Here is a 27,186-nt window from a genome sequence, read left to right on the forward strand (position 1 = left end):
CATGAAACTTTTTGATCACTTGTTATCCTTTTTTTTGGGAGGAAAGGTAATCAAAAAACAGCAATTCTGCCATCGTTTTTTTAGTTTTTTTATACAGCGTTCACCATGCATTATAAATTACATGTTACCTTCATTCTGCGGGTCAGTACGATTCCGGCGATACCTAATTTATAGAACTTTTTTATGTTTTACAACTTTTTGCACAATAAAATTACTTTTGGAAAATTAATGTATTTTTTGTATTGCCAAGTTGTAAGAACCATAACATTTTAATTTTTTCGTCGACGGAGGTGTCTGAGGGTTTGTTTTTGCGAGACAAGTAATAGTTTTTATAGTTACCATTTTTGGATACATGCGACTTTTTGATCACTTTTTATTTCAATTTTTGGAAGACAAAAGTGACCAAAAAAAAAGCAATTCGGCATTATTCTTTAGGTCGTTTTTTACGGCGTTCACTGCGAGGGACAACTAATATAATATTTTTATAGTTTAGGTCGTTACGGACGCGGCGATAAATATGTATGGTTTTATTATTATTTTTACAATAATAAATGTCTTGATGAGGGAAATAGGGCGATCGTGTTTTATGTTATTACTTGAAACTTTTATTTTATTTTTTACAGCTTTTATTTTTACTTTTTTTACACTTTTCTTTAGTCCAGACATGGGCAAACTACGGCCCGCGGGCCACATACGGCCCGTTAGGCTTTTTAATCCGGCCCGCCGAACTTGTCCAAGATATATCCGTCCTCAGCAGCTGCTAGTTCGCGCAGGAGGACGGATATATCCGTCCTGTGATCGCGCGGGTACTGACAGTTTACCCACGCGATCAGCGGCAGGAGCACGGCTGTTATACACAGCCTGGCTCCTGCTGCAACTGCCGGAATCGAAGCACGCGCCGATTCCGGCAGTTTAACCCATTAAATGCCGCTGTCAACAGTGACAGCGGCATTTAATGTGTTTGACAGAGGGGGGAACTCCCTCTGTCTCCCGATCGGCGCCCCCGCAAACAAATCGCGGGTCGCCGTCGGGTTTCCATGACAGCCGGGGGTCTAACAAAGACCCCCAGGTCTGTCTTCAGCATCTGCCTGTTAGGCGATGCCGGAGGCATGACCTAACAGGTTGCCTGTCAGTTTTACACTGACCGGCAATAATGCTTTGGTATACGAAGTATACCAAAGCATTATATATGCGATCGGCATATCGCATAGTGAAGTCCCCTGGTGGGACTAAAAAAAAAAAAGTAAAACCGTTAAATAAAGTTTGTGAAAAAAAAAATAAAAAAAATTACAGTCAAAGTCAAATAAAACTACTTTTTTGCCCCAAAAAGTGGTTTTATTTAATAAAACGGTCAAAACAAATCACACATACACATATATGGTATCCCCGCGATCATAACAACTTGACCAATAAAATGAACACATTAATGAAACTGCCGGATGTACGGCGTCCAAAAAACCCGCAAAAAACAACGGCAAAATTCTCTCTTTTCTCCCATTCCCCCCATAAAAAATAAAATAAAAGTTAATCTATAAGTCCTATGTACCCCAAAATAGTACTAATGAAAACTACGCATTGGCCCGCAAAAATCAATCCCACGTACGGCCACATCGACGGAAAAATAAAAAAATTACGCCTCTTGGAACGCGGCGATGCAAAAACAAGTAATTTTTTTCTAAAAGGGTTTTTATTGTGCAAACATAGGAAAACATATAAAACCTTTACATATTTGGTATCCTCGTAATCGTGCCGACCCGTAGAATAAAGGTAACATGTTATTTATGCTGCATAGTAAAGGGCATAAATTTATAACGTGAAAATTAATGCTGGAATAGCTGCTTATTTTCAATTCTCTCCTAAAATAAAGTTAATAAAAGTTAATCAATATATTGTAAGCATCTAAAAATGGTGCAATTACAAAATACAACTCGTCCCGCAAAAAACAAGCCCTTATACGGCTATGTCGACGTAATAAAAAAAAAGTTACGACTCTTGGAATGCAACCGTGGAAAAACAAAAAATAATCCTTGGTCATTAACGTGCAAAATGGCCCGGTCATTAAGGGGTTAATGTGGCGCGTATTTCTCTTTATTTCACTTTAATTTTCACTTCGTTTCACGTCACCATTAAGCCCTTCGGTTTTCAAAGAGTACAATATCAGCCGTCACTTTGCCACGAAGCATGCAAACTATGCTAGCAAGCAGTCAACACAAGAACGGGCGGCTACTGCTCAGAGGTTGGCAGCTAATTTACAGAGTCAACAGAACTTTTTTCTTGATAAATCACAGTGCGTATGTTATTTTAATCTATTTACATTTCCTTCTCCCAGTATCTGCGAAATAGTATGTAAATGCCATATCTTGCATATTCCTTGAGACAAATTTATTAACTGATAAGGGCTATTTTTCACATTTGAAAGACAGTTAATAAATTGGGTTGTAGTGTTCTTACTGTGCTATGAGGTTTGCACACACTACATTTAATACTTTAGTATATCCGGCCCAAACACTCCCTCCAAATGCTCCTGGCCCGGCCCCTCTGTCAAATTTTAGAACCCATTGTGGCCCGCGAGTCAAAAAGTTTGCCCACCCCTGCTTTAGTCCCACTAGGGGACTTGAAGGTCCAACTGTTTGATTGATGTTCTAATACATTGCACTACCTATGTAGTGCAATGTATTAGAACTGTCAGTTATTCACTGACAGCAAGCCGATCAGGCCTAATCGGCTTCCGTAATGGCAGACAGGAAGCTATTGTTATGCCTCCTGTTGCCATAGTAGAAGGCGCCAGCCTTGCCATCGCATGGCAGGCTGCCGATTTGCTACAAACCACTTTGATGCAACAATTGCATTGGATCGCTGCATCGAAGGGGTTAATGGCAGGAATCGGAGCTAACTCAGGCTCCTGCCGATACATCGGGGTGTCCGCTGTAACATACAGCGGACACATACTGCTGATGACGCCGACTCAGCTTCTGAGCCGGAAGCTGAGCCGGCGCCATCTTGCTGATGGTACTGGAAGCATTTTAGGCCTCGCCGCCGAGCGGGGCATAGGAGACTTCCGTTGCTGGCAGACCGGGAGTTAGGTATTAGGCCTCTGATCGTGTTTGCAGCCACCGGCAACCCAGCGATCACGTTGCTGTGGTGCCGGTGGTTAAAAACTCTTCACATGCTGCGATCTCTATTGAACGCAGCATCTGAGGGGTTAATCGACTGGATCGGATGCTAGCTCCGGTCCTGGCCGATACCTCAGGGTGCCAGCTGTAACATACAGCCGTCACCGTGATGTAATGGTATTGCGCTTTGCGGGAAGCCCTTCCCGATTGCGCCGTATAAATACGGCGCATGTTGGGAAGGGGTTAAATAAATATTTCCAATACAGAAAAAGCTGCATCATTGAGATTACGGTGCAATGCTTTGCCTCATTCTTTTGGTCTTCACCTGTGAGTTATGTTGCATTAACAGTACAAATTATCCTTATTCATTTCCATCTCAACATCACCCAAGCACAACATCTGTCAGTACAGAACACTCCCCGATCGTCTTTAATCAAAAACAAAACCTGAATGTTACAAGGCAAGGCAGACTCCCTCTGTACTGGCAATGAAGTGATGATTCAATTACTCCCACACTGGTCATAAATCAACATATCTGAAGAAGTTTTACAAACTGGATTACATTTAAATTATCAGTTCAAGCTGACAAAGTCAAGCGAGGAGCATTCACCTCTGGACGGTACCAGCTGCTTTACGGTTTTCACTCCGACCTGACACCAACATCATATAGCCTTTAACACTGTACACTACCAAGTCAAAACAGAGGCATCCAAGCTTACCGCAAATTTTTATATATATATATACACACACACACACATACATATATATATATATATATATGTGTGTGTGTGTGTGTATATATATATATATATACACACAGTGAAGGAAATAAGTATTTGATCCCTTGCTGATTTTGTAAGTTTGCCCACTGTCAAAGACATGAACAGTCTAGAATTTTTAGGCTAGGTTAATTTTACCAGTGAGAGATTGATTATATAAAAAAAAAAAAAAAAAAAACAGTCAAAATTATAGATATTTATTTGCATTGTGCACAGAGAAATAAGTATTTGATCCCCTACCAACCATTAAGAGTTCAGCCTCCTCCAGACCAGTTACATGCTCCAAATCAACTTGGTGCCTGCATTAAAGACAGCTGTCTTAAATGGTCACCTGTATAAAAGACTCCTGTCCACAGACTCAATTAATCAGTCTGACTCTAACCTCTACAACATGGGCAAGACCAAATAGCTTTCTAAGGATGTCAGGGACAAGATCATAGACCTGCACAAGGCTGGAATGGGCTACAAAACCATAAGTAAGACGCTGGGTGAGAACGAGACAACTGTTGGTGCAATAGTAAGAAAATGGAAGACATACAAAATGACTGTCAATCGACATCGATCTGGGGCTCCATGCAAAATCTCACCTCGTGGGGTATCCTTGATCCTGAGGAAGGTGAGAGCTCAGCCGAAAACTACACGGGGGGAACTTGTTAATGATCTCAAGGCAGCTGGGACCACAGTCACCAAGAAAACCATTGGTAACACCTTACGCCGTAATGGATTAAAATCCTGCAGTGCCCGCAAGGTACCCCTGCTCAAGAAGGCACATGTACAGGCCCGTCTGAAGTTTGCAAATGAACATCTGGATGATTCTGAGTGTGATTGGGAGAAGGTGCTGTGGTCAGATGAGACTAAAATTGAGCTCTTTGGCATTAACTCAACTCGCCGTGTTTGGAGGAAGAGAAATGCTGCCTATGACTAAAAGAACACCGTCCCCACTGTCAAGCATGGAGGTGGAAACATTATGTTTTGGTGGTGTTTCTCTGCTAAGGGCACAGGAATACTTCACCGCATCAATGGGAGAATGGATGGAGCCATGTACCGTCAAATCCTGAGTGACAACCTCCTTCCCTCCACCAGGACATTAAAAATGGCTCGTGGCTGGGTCTTCCAGCACGACAATGACCCGAAACATACAGCCAAGGCAACAAAGGAGTGGCTCAAAAAGAAGCACATTAAGGTCATGGAGTGGCCTAGCCAGTCTCCAGACCTTAATCCCATCGAAAACTTATGGAGGGAGCTGAAGATCCGAGTTGCCAAGCGACAGCCTCGAAACCTTAATGATTTACCGATGATCTGCAGAGAGGAGTGGGCCAAAATGCCATCTAACATGTGTGCAAACCTCATCATCAACTACAAAAAACGTCTGACTGCTGTGCTTGCCAACAAGGGTTTTGCCACCAAGTATTAAGTCTTGTTTGCCAAAGGGATCAAATACTTATTTCTCTGTGCACAATGCAAATAAATATATATAATTTTGACAATGTGATCTTTTTTTTTTTATATAATCTATCTCTCACTGGTAAAATTAACCTAGCCTAAAAATTCTAGACTGTTCATGACTTTGACAGTGGGCAAACTTACAAAATCAGCAAGGGATCAAATACTTATTTCCTTCACTGTATATATACACACACACACACACACACACACACACATATATATATATATATATACACACACACAGTATATTTATATATATATATATCTATATATAGAATCCAAAAATCAGGCAGCACTCCAAGGTATAAGCAAGGTAGAAAAAGGTGCTTTATTGGTCCATATACACACGACGTTTCAGCTCAACACAGGAGCCTTTCTCAAGTGAGAAAGGCTCCTGTGTTGAGCTGAAACGTCGTGTGTATATGGACCAATAAAGCACCTTTTTCTACCTTGCTTATACCTTGGAGTGCTGCCGGATTTTTGGATTCTACTACAGCAGGTCTGTTAGCCCTGACCTGGGCAGGTCGGCACCCACCTACGATTTACAAGGCTGTGCGGCTGACATTGTATTTGGACTATATCTATATATATCTAGAAATATCTGTACGTACGTACGTACGTACGTACGTACGTACGTACGTACGTACGTACATACACACAGTTCACTGACTAAAACAAACCTATGTAAATATATTATAGCTGTAGAATATGAATCATACAGTATGCCTAGAGAGAAATACATTACCTCTACATACACAATGTTGCTGCGGAAGGATGAAATGATAACTATATAAAAAGCCCATACAAACTGAAGCTAGTGCAATTGTAGTGAACTAGTCTAGGTATTTCTTACATAAAGAACGGTGATCTTTTTACTACCACACCAAAATTACTATATTAAATGATTTGGGAGAAAGCAATTATATAAAAACATATTACCCCAGCTACATACTTAAATCTGAAGACTCTGTGGATGGACTTATCCTTTAATAAAAGAACATGGTGTTAGTGTGACTTAAAGAGGCTCTGTCACCAGATTCTCAAATTCCTATCTCCTATTGCATGTGATCGGCGCTACAATGTAGATAACAGTAACGTTGTTTTTTTTAAAAAAACGTTAATTTTTGGCCAAGTTATGAGCTATTTTATATATATATATATATATGCAAATTAGGTTTTAAATGGACAACTGGGCGTTTTTTTTTTTCGTATGTCCAACTGGGCGTGTATTGTGTTTTTAACTGGGTGTGTTTACTTGTTTTACTAACTGGGCATTGTGAATAGAAGTGTATGATGCTGACGAGTCAGTGACCAGTCAGCATCATGCACTCCTCTCCATTCATTTACACAGCAGCATCACGTTCTTACTAGAACGATGTGCAGCCACATACACAGAGATTAACGTTAATCAAGTGTCCTGATAATGAATACACATGACCTCCAGCCTGGACGTCATGTGTATTCAGAATCCTGACACTTCTGAATCTTTTCTATGAGATTTCCAGCAAGGGAAACTAAATCTCGTTTACCTCATAATCTTGCGAGATTACGCGTGGCTTGCTGGAATCTGACAGAAAAGATTCAGAAGTGTCAGGATTCTGAATACACATGACGTCCAGGCTGGAGGTCCTGTATATTCATTATCATGACAGTTGATTAACGTTAATGTCTGTGTATGTGGCTGCACGCCCAGTTAAAAACACAATACACGCCCAGTTGTCCATTTAAAACCTCATTTGCATATATATATAAAATAGCTCATAACTTGGCCAAAAATGAACGTTTTTCAAAAAAACAAAAGACGTTACTGTTATCTACATTGCAGCGCCGATCACATGCAATAGGAGATAGGGATTTGAGAATCTGGTGAAGGAGCCTCTTTAAGATAATGGTCAACTAGATTTGTTTGGGTCAGTAGTAGGCTATAATCTTTATTTTATGATACATTGGCAGATTGGACACTATAAAAAGTTTTTTTGCTCATCTAATCAGTTCCTGCATCTAATCAGGCCACTTCTTTACTCCCTGACTCGAATGTTTACTGGCATCTGGACCATAAAGACTAGTAAATTGAACCAAGCACTGTCAGCCCCCCACCACCACACAAACACAAACACACACACACACACACACACACAACTATCCTTATTTGACTCCATACATGATCTTAAGGGCCTATTCACATGAATAGGAATAACGTCCGTGTGATGCGCATGGAAATCACGGACCCATAGATTTCAATGGGGCCGTTCACACATTCGTGAGCTTTCACGCAGCGAGAGTGCGCTGCGTAAAACTCACTGCATGTCCTATATTGGTGCGTCTTCATGCACCTACGTGCCCATTGAAGTCAATGGCTGCGTGAAAACCACGCACCGCACACTGATGCACATCCGTGTGCGGTGCGTGATTTGCGCATCAATTCAATTGAAAATAATAAAAAATAAAAATAAAAAACATGCTTTACGAGTGTGTGAATAACGCATGCCACCCGCAAAGCACACTGATGCATTACGCAACACACACGCACCAGATTCAAGCACGTGAATGTAGCCTTAGTATAAACCCCTATGACTGCCTCACTACCAATTATACAGTGCCTTGCGAAAGTATTTTCCCTCCTGCTCTTCCTGTTTTGATGCATTACAATCTGGAAGTAAAATACACTAGATTTTAAATTTAATTTTATGTAATGGACCGGACAAGTAATCCAAATTGTTACAGTGGAATAAAAAAAAATACCCTGTTTAAAATATAAAAAAACTTAAAGTTGTGAGTGCATATGCATTCACCTCCTTTGCTATGAAACCTGTAAATAAGGTCTGGTCAAATCAATTAAAGTTGTTGTCCAGGCATGGGGCGGTTTTTCATACTGATGACCTATCTACAGGATAGGTCATCAGTACATGATCGGTGGGGACGTGACACCTGGTTAGGAGCCATCTGCTTCTGGCGCCAACCACTGCATGACATTCTGTGCTGTAGGTAGCAGTCACTGCTGATCGGTGTCGGACCGACCCATGCCCGGAACACCACTTTAACTTCAGAAGTCACATAATTAGTTGAATAAGGTCTCTGTGTGCACTCAAAGTGTCACACGATCAGTCACATGATGTCACTATAAATACACCTGTTCTGAAAGATCCCCGAGTCTACAACACCACTAAGCGAGCAACATGAAGACCAAGGAGCTCTCCAAACAGATCAGAGGCAAAGTTGTGGAGAAGTATAAATCAGGTTGCATTCTAAAATATATTCCAAACTTTGAACATCCCACGGAGGACCATTAAATCCATTATAACAAAGAGGAAAAAATATGGCACAACTACAAACCTGACAAGCGAACGCTGTACATCAAAACTCACAGACTGAACAGGGAGGGTATTAATAAGAGATTCAACAAGACACGAACGATAAACGTTGAAAGAGCTCCAAAGATCCACAGTGGATATGGAAGTAGCTCTCCATAGTACCAGTATAAAATTGTACAATCCACAGAGTGGGGCTTTATGGAGGAGTGGTAAAAAAAAAAGCCTTTGCTTAACCCCTTAACGACACGCCATGTACATGAGGAAGTATGGCGCTCCATACTTAGAGGGTGACTGCAAATATAGCCGACACCTCACTGCAAATGACAGAATCAAGGATCATGTATTCTGCCTGCTTAACCTTTTAAGTGTTGCAGTCAATTAGAAGCGCAACATTTAAAGCAATAGACTCAGGGGGGCCGCCCCCTCCAACATGCCATCAAACCCCCCACGACATGATCGCGTGGTGCCGATGGTCGTCATGGCAGCCTGGGGGCCTAATGAAGGCCCCCAGGTCTGTCATGTTTATACCCCTTTGAAGCCCTGGCAGGGCTTCAAAAGGAGACTGTCAGTATAGCGATATACTTGTATACATTAGTATTGCAGTATATCATGCAAGCTACCCAATGATCGCTGGTTCAAGTCCCCTAGGGTGTCCAATAATAAAAGAAAAAGAAAAAAAGTTACTTTTTTTTTAATATTCCACAAAAAAAAAGTATTAAAAAGGTTAAAAAAAACAAACAAAAACATTATTTTGCCATCTTTTCCCTAAAGCAATGTTAAAAAAAAAATTAGAAAAAAAAGTTAATATAACTGGTATCGCCACGTACATAAAAAGTCTGAATTATTACAATATAGTGTTATTTAAAGGGGTTTTCCACGACCGGACAACCGATGACCTATCCACAGATCATCAGTATATGATCGGTGCAGGTCCACAGCGGGAACCCACACCGATCAGCCGCTCCGGCTGTTGGATGTTTTGAACAGCAGTAGTTGAAGCCGAAAGAAGATGGCTGGAGTCACGGAACACCGTTCGAGCGGAAGTACTGCAGCTCTGCAGAACGGCCACTATGCAGTGGTCGGAGTCATCTGCTTCCGGCTCCAACTACTGCATACCGTTTAAAACTTCCGGCACCCGTAGGCAGCCAGAGTGGCTGATCAGTATGGGGTCCGGGTGTCAGACTCACACCAATCATATACTGATTACCTATCCTGTGGACAGATCATCAGTTGTCCAATCGTGAAAAACCCTTTAACCCGCTTGGTGAACGCCGTTTAAAAAAAAAAAGGAATGTGTCCAAATTATTGTTTGTTGGCCACCTTAGCTCTCCAAAAAGATGGAATAAAAAAAAAAGTGTCGCATTTACCCCAAAATGGTACCAATAAAAACTAAAGCTCACCCCGCAATAAATAAGCCCTCACATCTCTCAATCGACGGAAAAATAAAAAAAGTTATGGCTCTCAGAATATGGTGACACAAAATGTGGTGTTTTTTTTTTTTGTTCGCAAATAGTTTTTTTTTTATAAAAGTGTTAAAACATAAAAAACATATGCATTTGGTATCACCGTAATCGGATCAACCCGTAGAATAAGGTAAACATGGTTTTTACCGCCTGATGGGAGGCCGTAAATAAAAAAATTAAAAAAATACATGTTTTTTGACCATTTCACCCCACAAATATTTTTTCCCTGTTTCCCAATACATTATGGGGTGCAACAAATGGTGTCATGAAAATCGACAACTTGTCCCATAAAAACAAGCCCTCATACAGCTATGTCGATAAAAAAATAAAAGTTATGGCTTTTGGAAAGTGGGGAGGAAGAAACAAAAAGGAAAAAAAGATTTACTGTGTCCTTAAGGGGTTAAAGAAAAACTTTTTAAAAAAAACAACACGTTTTGAGTTTGCCCAACAGCATGTAGCAGACTCCCCAAACACATGTAAGTAAAGTCTCTAGTCAGATGAGACTAAAATTTTACTTTTTGTTTTACCCATCATAAGAAACGCTATGTGGGGCGCAAACCCAACACCCCAAAAACAGGATTTTTGTACTTTCTCGTTGAATTCACTGGGGACACAGTACCATGCGTATAAGCCGCTGTCACAAGCAGGCTGAAACTAGGTAAATATAAAAAAAACGTGCTGCTCTGCACAGTGAGCTATACCATCTGCTGAGCACTCTGCTCCTCACCACCTAAAATAAGCCAACCAAGCGCGATAGTAAATCCTTTGGGATTGCATCTTCCCGGCCTTAATCATGGTCTGTATGACCGGATCAGATAAACCTTTCAATTTCAAAACTGCCAAGCCGTCAAATGCAGCCGAGGTAAATCAGAGTGGAATATTAGACATTGGGAAAGGAGGTTGTGTCGCAGAGGAGGCAGCCACAGGGCGTCTGCAAACAGGAGCTGGAGATCCACTTATCAAGCTCTGCGAGGCCAGTCTGGGGCCACCAGAATCGCTGGGATTGCTGCGTCTTTGACGCTTTTCAGCACTCGAGGCAGGAGCGGAAGGGGGGGAAAGGGACAAAGGAGGTTGAAGAACGACCAGGGGAGTACCAGAGCATCGGCTCCTATGGCCAAGTGATCCCTGGTTCTAGAGATGTAGTCCGGGCACTTGTGATTGAGGTGGGAGGCGAAGAGATCCACGTCCGGGAAACCCGACTGAACACAAACGCAGTGTAAAACCTGACTCATATAATCCGCCTCCCAGTGGTCTACTCCTGGGATGTGTACTGCGGAGATTGCTGGGACATTTTGTTCTACCCAGCAAAGGATCTTGGCAGTTTCCTTCCATACAGTCGTGCTTCTGGTACCTCCCTGACTATTGAGGTACGCCACTGCTGTAAAGTGGTCTGTCTGTATCCGCAATGCAAGACCCTGGAGACGAGTCATGCAGTGAGACAGGGCCAGGAAGATGCCCCTCCTCTCCAAGATGTAGATCTGGAGCGGAGCTTCCAGGTCAGCCCAGGTACCCTGGACTGTGAGGCAGTTGAAGACTGCCCTCCAGCTGTACAAACTTGCGTCCATTGTGATGACTTGCCAGTGGAAAGTTGTGAAGGTTTTTTCCTGAGAAATGCACAAAAGAGAGAACGTGAAAATCCACGGCACTCACTATTAAGTAGAAAAATTAGAATATTTAGAATATTTCTACTGAATGGTGAGTGCCGTGGATTTTCTCCTCTCTTTTGTGCATTCCAAGAACTTGTTTCTATATACCACAGAGCCCCACCTGTTGTTGATTGATGTGAGTAGTGCCAAAGTAAATGTATGATGCTGTGATACATAGTGCTCCAAGAGACAGAGCAGTGCCGATCATCCGGGCTTCTCATACAATTGAATTTTCCCTGAGAGATGTTGGGGAAAGACATCCACCACAGCAGCTCCTTCTGGACTGAAGGGGCAGACGGATCATAATATACACAAAATCCGGAGACTTGTCCCAACTAGATAGAATTGCCAGATGTAGAGATCGGGAGCGAAATTGAGCAAATCGTCTCCACGACTTTCGTGCAGAAGTGGACGGAGCAAGCATTCCTGCGGAGTACTGCCACTCCCTGTGTGGGAGTGGAGATTTTGTCCCTGAGTAAGAATACCATGGCTGCCTGTGTATCCAGGACCATCCTTAGAAACTCCATTCTCCAAGGAGTGAGGGATGACTTGGTGCGGTTGACCAGCCATCCAAATCTGCGAAGACAATCCAGTGTAATGTCGAGGTTGTCATGTTTGGAAGTTGCCTTCACCAGAAGATCGTCCAAGTATAGGATAACTGCTATCCCCTGCATCTGAGGAGAGCCATGGGTGCCGCCATGACCTTGGTGAAGACCCTTGGAGCCCTGGCCAGCCTAAAGGGGAAGGCCACAAACTAGAAATGCTCGGAACCGAATTCAAAGCACAGGAAATGCTAATGTACTTCGAATTTTCACAAATCGATTGAGACGTTTTAGATCCAAAATGGGTCGAAGAGATCCGTCCTCCTTTTGTTCGGTGAAAAGGTTCGCATAAAACCCTTTGAACAGTTCTGGAGTTGGTACTGGGACAATTACTCCTTGATAGAGGAGGCTTTGAATGGCTTGAGATAAAGCTTGTGCACTGGCGTAGCACCGAGGGGACGTTGACAGGAAAAAACGCCCGGTAGGGCAAGAAGAAAACTATTTTGTAGCGCGTCAACACAACCTCCTGCACCCGGGCGTCTTCAACGTTTTTGAGCCATGTCTCCTGGAAGGAGAGCAGATGGCCCCCACAAAGGGAAGCAGCTCGGACGAGGGCAAATTTTCAGGCTGAGGAAGCCCACTGTGCCGAAGCGGATCTAGCAGGTCTGTTGCGGGGCTGTCAGGAGTTTCTAGACTGGAAGGAATGTCTCTACGTTCGGAAGGGATGGGAGTCACGTGAGTTCTGCCTCTGATGTGGGGCCGAATACCGCAATGAACAAAACCATCTTTGTCTTCTGACTGAGGGAACTTGGCGTCGTCTTTAACGACGTCGTGGAAGAAAAGTACTCCTTCATCCTGTAGCTCCATAAATGAGTTGGACAAGGTCAGGTCCATAAAGGAGATCCTGGGCAAATGGAAGCTTGAAAAACTTCTTCCTAGAGGCACTATAAGATTCCCAGTTCTTAGTCCAAATGGCCCTGCGGACAGCAACCGCATTAGCCATGGCCTTAGCCGACCTTTAGGCAGCTTAGACGGAGTCTCTACAGATATATTTAGCCATCTGAAAAAGGTGTGCAGCTAGCAGGAAAGTATCCACCTGAGAGTCCCCTGAATCAATTGCATCCTGTAGTTGAGTAGCTAGTTCAATACTAGCCAAGCTAACCGAATATGCTGCAAAAGAGGGTCTGACTGAAGCTGCGGCCACCCAGATAGTGGCTTTTGCCATCGACTCCACTTTGGCATCAACAGGATACTTTAAGGTGGAAGCATCTGCAACCGGGTAGTGTTTTCATAAAGCCAGGCAATGGGGTAAGCTGACCATTTGGTAATACACTCATTAAAAAAAAAAGAAACAAATATTCTGCACTCTTGGACATGTTCATAGACCGGTCAGGGTTTCCCCAAGCATTAGAAAACAATTTCTCAAAACCCTTATAATATGGAAAGACCAGAGGAGGTTGTCTGTGGCTATGCAATAATAACTCACTCTGAGAGGATTCAGCAGGATCATCCGCAATGTTAAGTATATCTCTCACTGTCTGAATGAGATCCTTCACAGCGGGAGGAGTGAATTTGCTTCTGTTACACTCAAACCCCAAAATCAGGGAGAGGGGCGTCCCCTGGAGAAGCTGGTTCAGATATATCTCTTAAATTGAAAGAAAGGATGCCTCCAGCATTTTTGTCCAAAGAGGAATCATTTCCTGGCCCGCTTGCGGGATGCACTGGGAGAGCTATAAAGGAGTGTAATCCAGGGAAGGAGTCAGGCAATTGGGACGCCAACTGCTGAGGAAGCCGTTGTAAGGCATCCGCCGTGGCCTGAGAGAGGCGGGCAAGATTCTCTACTACCTGGGTGAGGAAAGCTGCCCATTGGGGGGTAATATGCTCACTAACAGTGGGAGCTGGGGGATCCTGTGGTGGTTTTGGCAAAAGGCATTGAACACAGACTGGCTCATCCTGCCTGCGTGGAAAATTAGTACTGTACTGCGTACATGCAAAATGCGTTACAATGGCGGTTGGTTGGGGTCTTAGGAGCTTTACGCTTTAAAGACATATTGTCAGCCCTTTAAAAAAAAAAAAGACCACTATAGCCAATGGCTATCCCACCAGACCCCATACTGGTCCACCTCTTCGGAAAACGTAGTGTTGCTGTCCTACTGTAATGATGGGGGTAAGGAAATAGACAAGTGAGCCCTAATCTACACGCCACTCAGTCCCTGCCTACTTGCAACGACCCCCCCTTGGCGACGGGGTACAACTGGGCGACGGTCCCTACGCTCAATAAGTCCCAGACAGACAAACATACAAGGGTACACAGAAGCAAGGGAAAAGGGGCAGTTGCCCACGGCAACACCGTGAGCAACAAGAGTGGTGAACGAGCCGAGTCAAACCAGGAGTGTACGAGGTACCAAACGCAGAGCAGGAGAGTAGTGAACAAGCCGAGTCAAACCAGGAGTGTACGAGGTATCAAACGCAGAGCAGGAGAGTAGTGAAAAAGCCGAGTCAAACCAGGAGTGTACGAGGTACCAAACGCAGAGCAGGAGAGTAGTCAGTAAGCCAGGGACAATATGAAGCAGGGTCAAATGGTTCAAGAAGCTGCAGCAGGGCCAGGAAACAAAACGAGAAGAATCACAAGCAAGGAGGAACAGGAAAGGCAGGTATAAACAGACAGAGGGCGGAAGCTAGCTCCGTCTGGCCAGGCTGTGATAGGCTCTCCCACTCCTAAGCCTGCCATCCTGAGTGGTGGAAGATGGAGTCAGTCTCACAGACATAGAAGCAGGTGCAGACTGATTACCTATGGGCGTGGATACAGAAGCTGTGCCTGGCAGATCCTTAACAGTACCCCCCCCTTTTATGAGGGGCCACCGGACCCTTTCTAGATGGACCTGGTTTATTGGGGAAACGAAGGTGGAACCTCCTGACCAATACCCCAGCGTGAACATCCCGGGCGGGTACCCAAGTCCTCTCCTCAGGCCCGTATCCTCTCCAATGGACCTGGTACTGGAGGGAGCCTTGGACCATCTTGCTGTCCACAATCTTGGCCACCTCGAATTCTACCCCCTCAGGGGTGAGAACGGGGACAGGAGGTTTCCTCGAGGGAGCAAAGGACGGGGAGCAGCGATTAAGGAGGGAGGCATGAAACACGTTGTGTACTCGAAAAGATGGGGGCAACTCCAGTCGGAAGGAGACAGGATTGAGGACTTCAATGACCTTGTACGGCCCTATAAACCGGGGAGCAAACTTCTTGGACGGGACTTTAAGGCGCAAGTTCTTTGACGATAGCCACACCAGATCCCCGACCATAAACAAGGGGTTAGCAGAACGTCTTCTATCTGCCTGAGTTTTTTGTATGCTCTGGGACACCTCTAGGTTCTTCTGAACCTGGGCGCAGACTGTGCACAGTTCCCGATGAACAACCTCTACCTCGGGATTGTTGGAACTACCAGGTGAAACGGAGGAGAACCGTGGATTAAACCCAAAATTACAGAAAAAGGGGGAGACCCCTGACGAGTTACTGACCCGGTTATTAAGGGAAAATTCGGTGAGGGGAATGAATGAGACCCAATCATATTGAGAGTCAGAGATAAAACACCTTAAATATTGTTCTAGAGACTGATAAGTCCTCTCGGTTTGGCCATTAGTTTCAGGATGAAAGGCAGAGGAGAAGGACAGATCAATCTCCAACTTTTTACAGAAGGCTCTCCAAAACAAAGAAACAAATTGTACCCCTCTGTCAGAAACAATATTGACAGGGACCCCATGGAGACGCAGGATGTGTTTGACAAACAAGGTAGCTAACGTCTTAGCATTGGGTAGTTTTTTGAGGGGCACAAAGTGGCACATCTTACTGAAGCGGTCTACTACAACCCACACCACCGACTTGCCTTGAGATGGAGGCAAATCGGTGATAAAATCCATGGAGATATGGGTCCAAGGTCTCTGGGGAATGGGCAAAGAACATAGTAAGCCCGCTGGTCGGGACCTGGGAGTCTTGGACCTAGCACAAACCTCACAAGCGGCGACGTAGGCCTTAACGTCTTTAGGCAACCCAGGCCACCAATAGTTTCTGGCAATGAGGTGCTTGGTACCCAGGATGCCTGGATGACCAGATAGTGTAGAGTCATGATTTTCCCTAAGTACCCTTAGCCGGAATTGCAGGGGAACAAACAGCTTGTTCTCAGGAAGGTTCCCGGGAGCTGAACCTTGATCAGCAGGAATTTCAGAGACTAAATCAGAATCAATAGAGGAAATGATTATACCTGGAGGCAAAATACAAGCAGGATCTTCCTCCGAAGGAGGGCTGGCCATGAAGTTACGCAACAGTGCATCAGCCTTAATATTTTTAGACCCAGCCCTATAGGTAACCAAAAAATTGAATCTGGTAAAAAATAACGCCCATCGAGCTTGTCTCGGGTTTAGCCTCCGGGCAGATTCTAGGAAAACCAGATTCTTGTGGTCGGTAAGGACCGTTACCTGGTGCCTAGCCCCCTCCAGGAAGTGGCGCCACTCTTCAAATGCACATTTAATGGCTAAGAGTTCGCGGTTGCCACTATCATAGTTACTCTCAGTGGGCGAAAACTTCCTGGAGAAGTAGACACATGGACGGAGATGGGTGAGGGACGTGGTACCCTGGGACAAGACAGCCCCCACTCCCACCTCGGATGCGTCAACCTCCACGATAAATGGCTCCATTTGATTCGGCTGAACCAACACCGGGGCCGAGATAAAGCACTTCTTAAGGACCTCAAAAGCCTGGACAGCCACAGGAGGCCAGCGGAGGAGATCAGCACCCTTGCGAGTGAGGTCCGTAAGAGGCTTAGCGATGACTGAGAAGTTAGTAATAAATCTCCTGTAATAATTAGCGAACCCCAAGAAGCACTGTAACGCCTTCAGGGAGGCAGGTTGGACCCATTCCGCCACAGCCTGGACCTTGGCGGGGTCCATGCGGAATTCATGAGGAGTGAGGATTTGACCCAAAAATGGTATCTCCTGCACCCCAAACACACATTTTTCGGTCTTCGCAAACAGTTTGTTTTCCCGATGGACCTGGAGCACCTTCCTGACATGCTCAATGTGGGAGGACCAGTCCTTGGAAAACACAAGTATGTCATCAAGGTACACTACAAGAAATACCCCCAGGTAATCTCTTAAAATCTCATTTATGAAATTCTGGAAGAACGCGGGAGCATTACACAACCGAAAGGGCATGACGAGGTATTCGAAATGACCTTCGGGCGTGTTAAACGCAGTCTTCCACTCATCCCCCTCTTTGATGCGGATAAGGTTATACGCCCCCCGTAGATCAAACTTAGGGAACCATTGGGCCCCCTGAACCTGATTAAAGAGATCAGGAATGAAAGGAAGGGGATACTGGTTCCTTACAGTGACCTTATTCAAGTTACGGTAGTCAATGCATGGCCTAAGACCACTATCTTTCTTTCCTACGAAGAAGAAGCCAGCACCTACCGGAGAAGTAGAGGGGCGAATGTAAACCTTGGCCAGGCATTCCTGGATATACTCTCTCATGGCTTCACGTTCGGGACAAGAGAGATTAAATATCCTACCCTTAGGGAGCTTAGCTCCTGGTACCAAATCGATAGCGCAATCGTATTCTCTATGAGGAGGTAACACTTCGGAGGCCTCCTTAGAGAAAACATCAGCGAAGTCCTGAACAAACTCAGGTAGCGTGTTCACCTCCTCAGGGGGAGAAATAGAATTAACAGAAAAACATGATGTCAAGCATTCATTACCCCATTTGGTAAGATCCCCAGTATTCCAGTCAAACGTGGGATTATGCAACTGCAACCAGGGAAGGCCTAAAACCAAATCGGACGATAATCCCTGAATCAACAGTACAGAGCACTGCTCCAAATGCATGGAGACAAAAAGGAGTTCAAAAACAGGGGTATGCTGTGTAAAATAACCATTAGCAAGAGGAGTGGAGTCGATACCCACTACCGGGACAGGTTTAGGCAAATCAATCAAAGGCATAGCTAGAGACATAGCCAATTCCACAGACATGATATTAGCAGACGACCCCGAATACAAGAAGGCACTGCCGGTAGCAGACCTACCACCAAAAGAGACCTGAAAGGGAAGCAAGATTTTATTACGTTTCATATTTACGGGAAATACCTGTGCGCCCAAGTGACCTCCCCGATGATCACTTAGGCGCGGAAGTTTTCGGCTGCTTATTCTTACGCCTAGGACAGGTGTTCACTTGATGCTTGTCATCCCCACAATAGAAGCAGAGACCATTCTTCCTGCGGAACTCTCTACGTTGTTGGGGGGACACGGAGGCCCCGAGTTGCATAGGTACCTCCGAGTCGTCCGTGGAAGAACGAAGCAACGGAACCTCGGGAGGCATCATGGGGAAGTCAGAGGAGAAAACACAAAAACGTTCACGTTGTCATTCCCTGAGACGTCAGTCAAGTCGTACCGCTAAAGCCATAACCTGGTCTAGGGAGTCAGAAGAGGGATAGCTAACTAGCAGGTCTTTCAGGGCATTCGACAGACCCAACCTAAACTGGCACCTTAAGGCAGGGTCAGTCCACCGAGAAGCTACGCACCACTTCCTAAAGTCAGAGCAATACTCCTCAACAGGTCTCTTACCCTGACGTAAGGTCACCAGCTGACTCTCGCCAAAGGCAGTCCTGTCAGTCTCGTCATAAATGAGTCCGAGAGCAGAAAAGAAAAGATCAACGGAGGAAAGTTCAGGGGTGTCAGGAGCCAAGGAGAAGGCCCATTCTTGGGCCCCTTCCTGGAGCCGGGACATAATTATACCCACCCGCTGGCTCTCAGAACCTGAGGAGTGGGGCTTTAAACGAAAATAGAGCCTACAAAAAGGAGAGAAAAGTCTTCCGGTCCCCTGAGAACAGGTCAGGCAACTTGAGGTGGGGTTCAAGAGGTGAGGTGAGGGGCACTACCATGTTAGCATCAGGCTGGTTGACCCTCTGAGCCAGGGCCTGGACCTGTAGGGAGAGACCCTGCATTTGCTGAACCAGGGTCTCAAGGGGGTCCATAGTAGTGTGAGGGACCAGGGTAGAGTAGGTATATTGGCTTGTGATTATGTAATGATGGGGGTAAGGAAACAGACAAGTGAGCCCTAATCTACCCGCCACTCAGTCCCTGCCTACTTGCAACGACCCGCCCTAGGCGACGGGGTACAACTGGGCGACGATCCCTACGCTCAGTAAGTGCCCGACAAACAGACAAGGGTACACAGAAGCAAGGGAAAAGGGGCAGTTGCCCACGGCAACACCGTGAGCAACAAGAGTGGTGAACGAGCCGAGTCAAACCAGGAGTGTACGAGGTACCAAACGCAGAGCAGTCAGTAAGCCAGGGTCAATATGAAGCAGGGTCAAATGGTTCAAGAAGCTGCAGCAGGGCCAGGAAACAAAACGAGAAGAATCACAAGCAAGGAGGAACAGGAAAGGCAGGTATAAATAGACAGAGGGCGGGAGCTAGCTCCGTCTGGCCAGGCTGTGATAGGCTCTCCCACTCCTAAGCCTGCCATCCTGAGTGGTGGAAGATGGAGTCAGTCTCACAGACATAGAAGCAGGTGCAGACTGATTACCTATGGGCGTGGATACAGAAGCTGTGCCTGGCAGATCCTTAACACCTACATCCCCAACCACCGGTGCGGTAATAATAGGGGACTGGTTGACAAAGACCAGGGATCTGCCAAAATGACGGGCATCCACTGAAAAACTGTGAATTCTTTCCACCAAACGCCTGTAGGGGAGTCACCAAGTGGAACAAATGACACCCTGCACCTGAAAAATAAATAAATCTAAAATAAAAAAAATCTAGCATAATTGCCTGCAGTGCATGAAAAGTCTGCCTCCTACAGACACTAGGCTAAAACTGAGGAGCCGAGTGTATATTGGGCGGAGCCGCACTTTTTTTTTTTATATTTACCTAGTGCCATCGGCATATACCTATGGTACTGTGTCCCCCAGTGAAAACAATTCCCACAGTAAAGCATGGTGGGGATAGAATAATGCTGTGGGGATGCTTTCCATCAGCAGGGACTGGAAAAGTAGTCAGGATCGAAGGAAAGACGGATGGCAGTAAACACAGGGCAATTCTTGAGAAAAAACCTGATTCAGTCTACCAGAGATTTGAGACTGGGGTTCACCTTCCAGCAGGAGAATGACCCTAAACATACTGTTAAAGCTACACTGGAGGGGGTTAAGGGGAAACATTTAAATGTCTTAGAATGGCCAAGACAAAGCACAGACCTCATTCTAATTGAGAATCTGTGACGTAACTTGAATAATGCTGTACACCAACACAAACCATCTAACCTGAAGGAGTTGGAGCAGTTTTAGAAGAAGAATGGGCAAAAATCCCAGTGTCTAGACGTGCTAAGCAAATCGAGACAAACCCCAAGAGACTTGCATCTGTAAAACCAGCAAAAGGTGGCTACACAAAGTATTGACTTTCAGGGAGTGAATACTACACACATTAAAGTTCTCCGTATTTTTTTTGTCTTAATTATTGTTTGTGTCACAGTAAAAAATTATTTTGCACCTCCGAAGTGGTAGGCATGTAGTGTAAATCAAACAAATGGTACAAGCCCGCAAAAATCTATTTATCCCTTAACATTTTTACTTCCTTTCAAATTCTCTCCTGGCTTAGGCTAGAAAAAAAACTGCATTTGTGATTCAGATTTAGAGTTCATGTAGGAAATTGGTAGTTTGGAGTTTAATTTTAGTGAAAATCACTGTTTCATGCATGTGATCATAAGTATTAACTAGGTAAATATTTAAAACGTTTATAGGGACTGTTTTTTGAAAATATTTGCTGCTCACAGATTCTTGGTCTCTTCATCTATAATGATTTTGTAAATATATTTGCATGTAGACATAAGCTTGTGTGACATGTATGAACCCTTCACATTTTGAACTTTTATTTTTAGTTGTGAATCTTCGGCCCTGCTTTTTTCAAACTTTTATCCACAAAGAAGTATTTTATAGAATTTTTAAAAAATGTTACGCTTTGGTACAAAACTGCAGGAAGGCATCTGTGGTATAAGGTGATGGATGGCCTTTTCCACAATGTGCTAGAAGTCTACTTTCAGAAAAAATATAGGTAAGGGGGTATAACATGGACCTTTTTTATTTTACAATTCAGGTTTTTTTTAGCGTATGTCAGAAGTGTTTAAAAATTGGCTACGATTTCTGCAGTTGCTTCACAACAGCAAGACCGTTGCATTAGTGTTCACTGTATTACTTGTACACAAATGTGATTGATCTATACAACAGAGACCTTATCAGAAAGGCTGCACCCCAAGTGTGTGGAATTTCTGGACCACTTCAAGGAACACTCCAGTCACTACATCATTTTAGACTGATGAAACCCTTATAGACAAGAGTGACGGTAGGGACTGATAATTGTAGAACTGAAATATATAACTTACTTATTTTGATATTTGAGTTAGATTAACATCAGTGTATCAGTCCCACATGCCATTTTTTTTAAATATTTTCTATTCACGGCAAAGCCTACTTGGAGAATGAGTGAGCACCACAATTGTAGGGAAAGGGAAATACGATGTGGCTGACACATTTCCTCGTATAGGAAAAATGAAATCCTAGAGATAACACAGTATGGTTTCTACAATGTAGAACCTGTTGTCTAACATTGAATAAGGGGGGGGGGGGGGACACATGCCACACAATATGCAGTTAGAGAACACATACAAGTATTATGTTGATTTTTCTAAACTTTAGTTGGCCTGCATAAAACAATGAATTATTCTTACTGTTGCTGGAGAACCATAGCTCCACAGGACTGGCAGTAAAATGTGAATTTCTCTTCAGTTTTCAGGAGTTCTTTAAAAGTTGGAGACATTTCTGCAAAACACATGAAACCAAAATGTAGAGGTTTATGTAATGAAGTGCCAGAAAGGACACACAACGAAGAGGAAGCAATAGATCAGACAAAAACATAGGTAATCGGGTGATTGGGCATGTTATTTCACATAACTGCTTCAACATAGTGCATTACAATATGATGCCAAGCTTGTACATTGGCTAGACTGGGCAAGATAATATTAAATAGGCCCAAAATAGCATAACAGATTCCACCAGCACACTCCACCGAGTCCAAGGGGTTTACTCCAGGGTGCTCAGCAAAAAATTAGAGTTACTTGCACATAATCCAGCAAAAGAAAGAAGAAAGGAATTCCCGGCGAGTGCCGCAACCTAAGAACGCTTCATTAAATCATTAAAAGAATAAAGCGTGGTGGAAACAATACACACACGTCATCAGTCATTCCACGCTGGCGGCGCTTTATCCGACCCTTGTGAACCACCCCCAAAACATGATATATATGCAAATAAAACAGGATAAACACACCCCAAATAAATACTGGTACATTACCATTCATTATCACAATCAATAGGTTTACCTACTACTTTACAGGAAAGAACTTAGATCATTCCTAAAGGACCAACCGCTTCCGTCCTGATTATCCAATGCGCTTCACTTTGTAGTAGACATGTATATTTTTCAGTATACCGAGATTCGAGTAACCCTTTCCAAATCCACAATGAAAATCGCATTGTCTTCTCCTCCATAAACGTCATGGAAGTGTTTGATTAGTTTCGGGCAACCCTCACTGTAACGAGTGAATGGAAATGCATTTGGACTCGCTTGAAAAGTGGTCGGATTGTGGTATTCACATAGTTTACTCATGAGGGGTTATATACCGTCTAATTGTATATAGGTTTAGAATATGTGGTGTATGCGATTTGTTGTCTAAGTAAAACATGAACACTAGGTACTCAATCATACAACCCATATCAAAACCTACGTCCAAAAACTAAAAACAAAAAGTAGTACAAAAGTAACAATAAATATTGATAATTCTAAAACCAGTTAGATGTACGCAGCTATACAGAGACACAACACGTACATTAACCCCTTCCCGACATTTGACGTATCCATACGCCAAAGTCGGGTAGGGGAAGTATGGAACGGGCTCACGGAGTGAACTCGCTCCATACGATGCCGGTGTTGGCTGTATGTTAAATGCTGAGGTCAATACCAACCGCAGCATTTAAATCGTTAGAAAGATGGGGCGACCCCCTCTAACAGCTGATCACGCCCCCCCGCAACGCAATCGCGGGGGGTGATGGTTGCTATGGCTGCCTGGGGGCCTAATGAAGGCCCCCAGGCCCGCCATCTTTGTGCACCTATTAAGCCCAGAATCATGATATACTGCAATAAATTAGTATTGCAGTATATTGTGCAAGAGATCTAACGATCGCTGGTTGAATTCCCCTAGGGAGACTAATAAAAAAAGTAAAAATGAGTTAAAGGTTTTTGTTTTTTTTATGTAAAAAAATAAATAAAAAATAAAAAGGTCAAAAGTAAATAAAAAAAAAAACCTTTTCCCATTTTACCCCGAGAGCATAGTTAAAAAATAAATAAACATAATTGGTATCGCCGCGTCCGTAAAAGTCTGAACTATTGGAATGTCATTATTTAACCCAAACGGTGAACGCCGTAAAAAAAAAAAAAAAGTGATCAAAACGTCGCAGGTACACCAAAATGGTATTAATAAAAAATATAGCTTATCCCGCAAAAAAATAAGCCCTCATACCACTTAATCGACGGAAAAATAAAAAAAAATTATGGCTCTCGGAATTTGAAGACACAAAATATATTTTCTTTTTTACACTTAGGTTTTTACTTGTAAAAGTAGTCAAATATAGAAAAAAACTATATATATTTGGTATCGCTGTAATCGTATTGACCCACAGAATAAAGTTAACATGTTGTTTTAATTGCACAGTGAATTCCGTAAAAACGACGCGCAAACAACAATGGAGGAATCTGGTTTTTTTTTTCATTTTCTACGCCACAAATAATTTTATTCCTGTTTCCTAGTACATTATATGGCACAATAAATAATGTTACGAAAAACTACAATTCGTCCCGCAAAAATCAAGCCCTCATAGGACTATATGGATGGAAAAATAAAGAAGTTATGGCTTTTGTAAGGTGGAGAGGAAAAAACGAAAATGAAAATCTGAAAAAGGGCTGTGGCGGGAAGGGGTTAAAGACATGTTAAAAACAACAGAGTGTAGGTAGCATAAGGTATATACATCAGCAAGAAAACGGATTCTACATGCAGTAAAGACTGACACCGCGTATTGATTGTACAACAATATGTCACGTTGTACAAAAGTAAAGCATGGCTGTCAATGCAGTAGTGCTGCGTTCATGAAATATCCATAATAGATAATAAGACCAGTGAAAGGCGGTCAGGCACATATAATATCCCTACAAACCAGATATTTATATATAACAGTATAAGTAACCAACTAATATATGGTCTGAAACAATTAGTCCAGTGTATCCGTTCTTAATATATCTCTAATATCTGACCTAATTGTGACAGAACGAGACATTATATAATATACAGATAGATGAAAAATTAGCCATGTACAGACCTGAGTTAGTCATTATGTTAGTATATTCCTGCTGTGTCCTCTTACCACACCCTCCGTCGCGCGTCTTCGGATTCCTTTGTTGAGAGCAGGAACGATCAATTGGTAACTATAGGTTATCCAAACCAATAGCCGGTAATACCTTATTACAATATAGAAGTTACCTCCCCCAAAGAGCACCCTACTGCATAGTCTGTTCTTCAGATTGCGTAGAATCAACAGTCTAGAGTCAGACAGGCAGAAGACATCGAAAATTGTCTTGTTGCTAGGGGATACGCTACGGACTCTTCATTCAACTAGGGTTGGTGAAATTTAGAAGGTTATGTAGGAGAAAACCAAGGGACAAGAAATGTGTCTTTTCCTTCGTACATAGCACAATGACTAATAGCTTTAGACAACCTAAACGAAACAATTGGTATATCCGCAGATGTAAAAATTCAAAAGGAACATTTGGTTTATGCTAGATTTCAAGACAGCGGACACACTTGGTTAAGGCAAGGTAATTACCATTGCGGTTATTGTTCCTTTTGTCCCTTAATGAGTAAGGAGAAATGGTAAAGTTGGGTCCCATAACACATTTTGTACACAATTCTATTACCTGTAGATCAAAATTTGTCTATGTGGACACCACTACATAGGAAAGGCTACCCGACCAATTTTCAAGCGAGTCCAAAAGAATTTCCATTCACTCGTTACGGTGAGGGGTGGCTGAAACGAATCAAAACACTTCCGTGATGTTCATGGAGGAGAAGACTATGTGATTTTCTTTGTGGATTAGGAAAGGGTTACTCGAATTCCAGTACATACATTTTATTATATATCTTACAATACAATATTAATATTTCCATCTGTAAAATTACTTCATACATAAATAAATCCCAGTACAGATAATCAGATTCCCACCACCCAGGGGATAAAAATCGAAGCAGAGGAAAAAAATATATATATTTAGTTCATGCTTCAATTAAACAGTTTTTTTAACATCAGAATGTACACTACCGTTCAAAGGTTTAGGGTCACTTAGAAATTTCCTTATTTTTGAAAGAAAAGCACAGTTTTCTTCAATGAAGATAACATTAAATTAAATCAGAAATACACTCTATACATTGTTAATGTGGTAAATGACTATTCTAGCTGCAAACGTCTGGTTTTTAATGCAATATCTACATAGGTGTATAGAGGCCCATTTCCAGCAACCATCACTCCAGTGTTCTAATGGTACATTGTGTTTGCTAACTGTGTTAGAAGGCTAATGGATGATTAGAAAACACTTGAAAACCCTTGTGCAATTATGTTAGCACCACTGTAAACAGTTTTGCTGTTTAGAGGAGCTATAAAACTGACCTTCCTTTGAGCTAGTTGAGAATCTGGAGCATTACATTTGTGGGTTCGATTAAACTCTCTAAATGGCTAGAAAAAGAGAGCTTTCATGTGAAACTCGACAGTCTATTCTTGTTCTTAGAAATGAAGGCTATTCCATGCGAGAAATTGCCAAGAAACTGAAGATTTCCTACAACGGTGTGTACTACTCCCTTCAGAGGACATCACACACAGGCTCTAAACAGAGTAGAAAGAGAAGTAGGAGGCCCCGCTGCACAACTGAGCAACAAGACAAGTACATTAGAGTCTCTAGTTTGAGAAATAGACGCCTCACAGGTCCTCAACTGGCAGCTTCATTAAATAGTACCCGCAAAACGCCAGTGTCAACGTCTACAGTGAAGAGGCGACTCCGGGATGCTGGCCTTCAGGGCAGAGTGGCAAAGAAAAAGCCATATCTGAGACTGGCTAATAAAAGGAAAAGATTAATATGGGCAAAAGTACAGACATTGGACAGAGGAAGATTGGAAAAAAGTGTTATGGACAGACAAATGGAAGTTTGAGGTGTTTGGATCACACAGAAGAACATTTCTGAGATGCAGAACAACTGAAAAGATGCTGGAAGAGTGCCTGACGCCATCTGTCAAGCATGGTGGAGGTAATGTGATGGTCTGGGGTTGCTTTGGTGCTGGTAAAGTGGGAGATTTGTACAAGGTAAAAGGGATTTTGAATAAGGAAGGCTATCACTCCATTTTGCAACGCCATGCCATACCCTGTGGACAGCGCTTGATTGGAGCCAATTTCATCCTACAACAGGACAATGACCCAAAGCACACCTCCAAATTATGCAAGAACTATTTAGGGAAGAAGCCGGCAGCCGGTATTCTATCTGTAATGGAGTGGCCAGCGCAGTCACCAGATCTCAACCCCATAGAGCTGTTGTGGGAGCAGCTTGACCGTATGGTACGCAAGAAGTGCCCATCAAGCCAGTCCAACTTGTGGGAGGGGCTTCTGGAAGCATGGGGTGAAATTTCTCCCGATTACCTCAGTAAATTAACAGTTAGAATGCCAAAGGTCTGCAATGCTGTAATTGCTGCAAATGGAGCAT

General features: G+C 43.3%; 1 protein-coding gene across 2 annotated transcripts in view; it reads right to left on the minus strand.

Annotated features, from left to right (window-relative positions):
* The window catches only part of UBE3D (ubiquitin protein ligase E3D), a 255,631-nt gene that overhangs the window by 193,642 nt on the left and 34,803 nt on the right, over positions 1–27,186 (minus strand). For both annotated transcript variants that reach the window (XR_012883173.1, XM_075862076.1), the window contains exon 3: positions 22,067–22,157. Coding sequence is in view for 1 of the 2 variants with exons in the window: in XM_075862076.1 (XP_075718191.1) it covers positions 22,067–22,157 (91 nt within the window). In the remaining variant the exon portion in view is untranslated. The remainder of the gene's footprint in view (positions 1–22,066; positions 22,158–27,186) is intronic.

Source organism: Rhinoderma darwinii, chromosome 4 (genome assembly GCF_050947455.1).
Source record: "Rhinoderma darwinii isolate aRhiDar2 chromosome 4, aRhiDar2.hap1, whole genome shotgun sequence".
Lineage (NCBI taxonomy): Eukaryota > Metazoa > Chordata > Amphibia > Anura > Rhinodermatidae > Rhinoderma > Rhinoderma darwinii.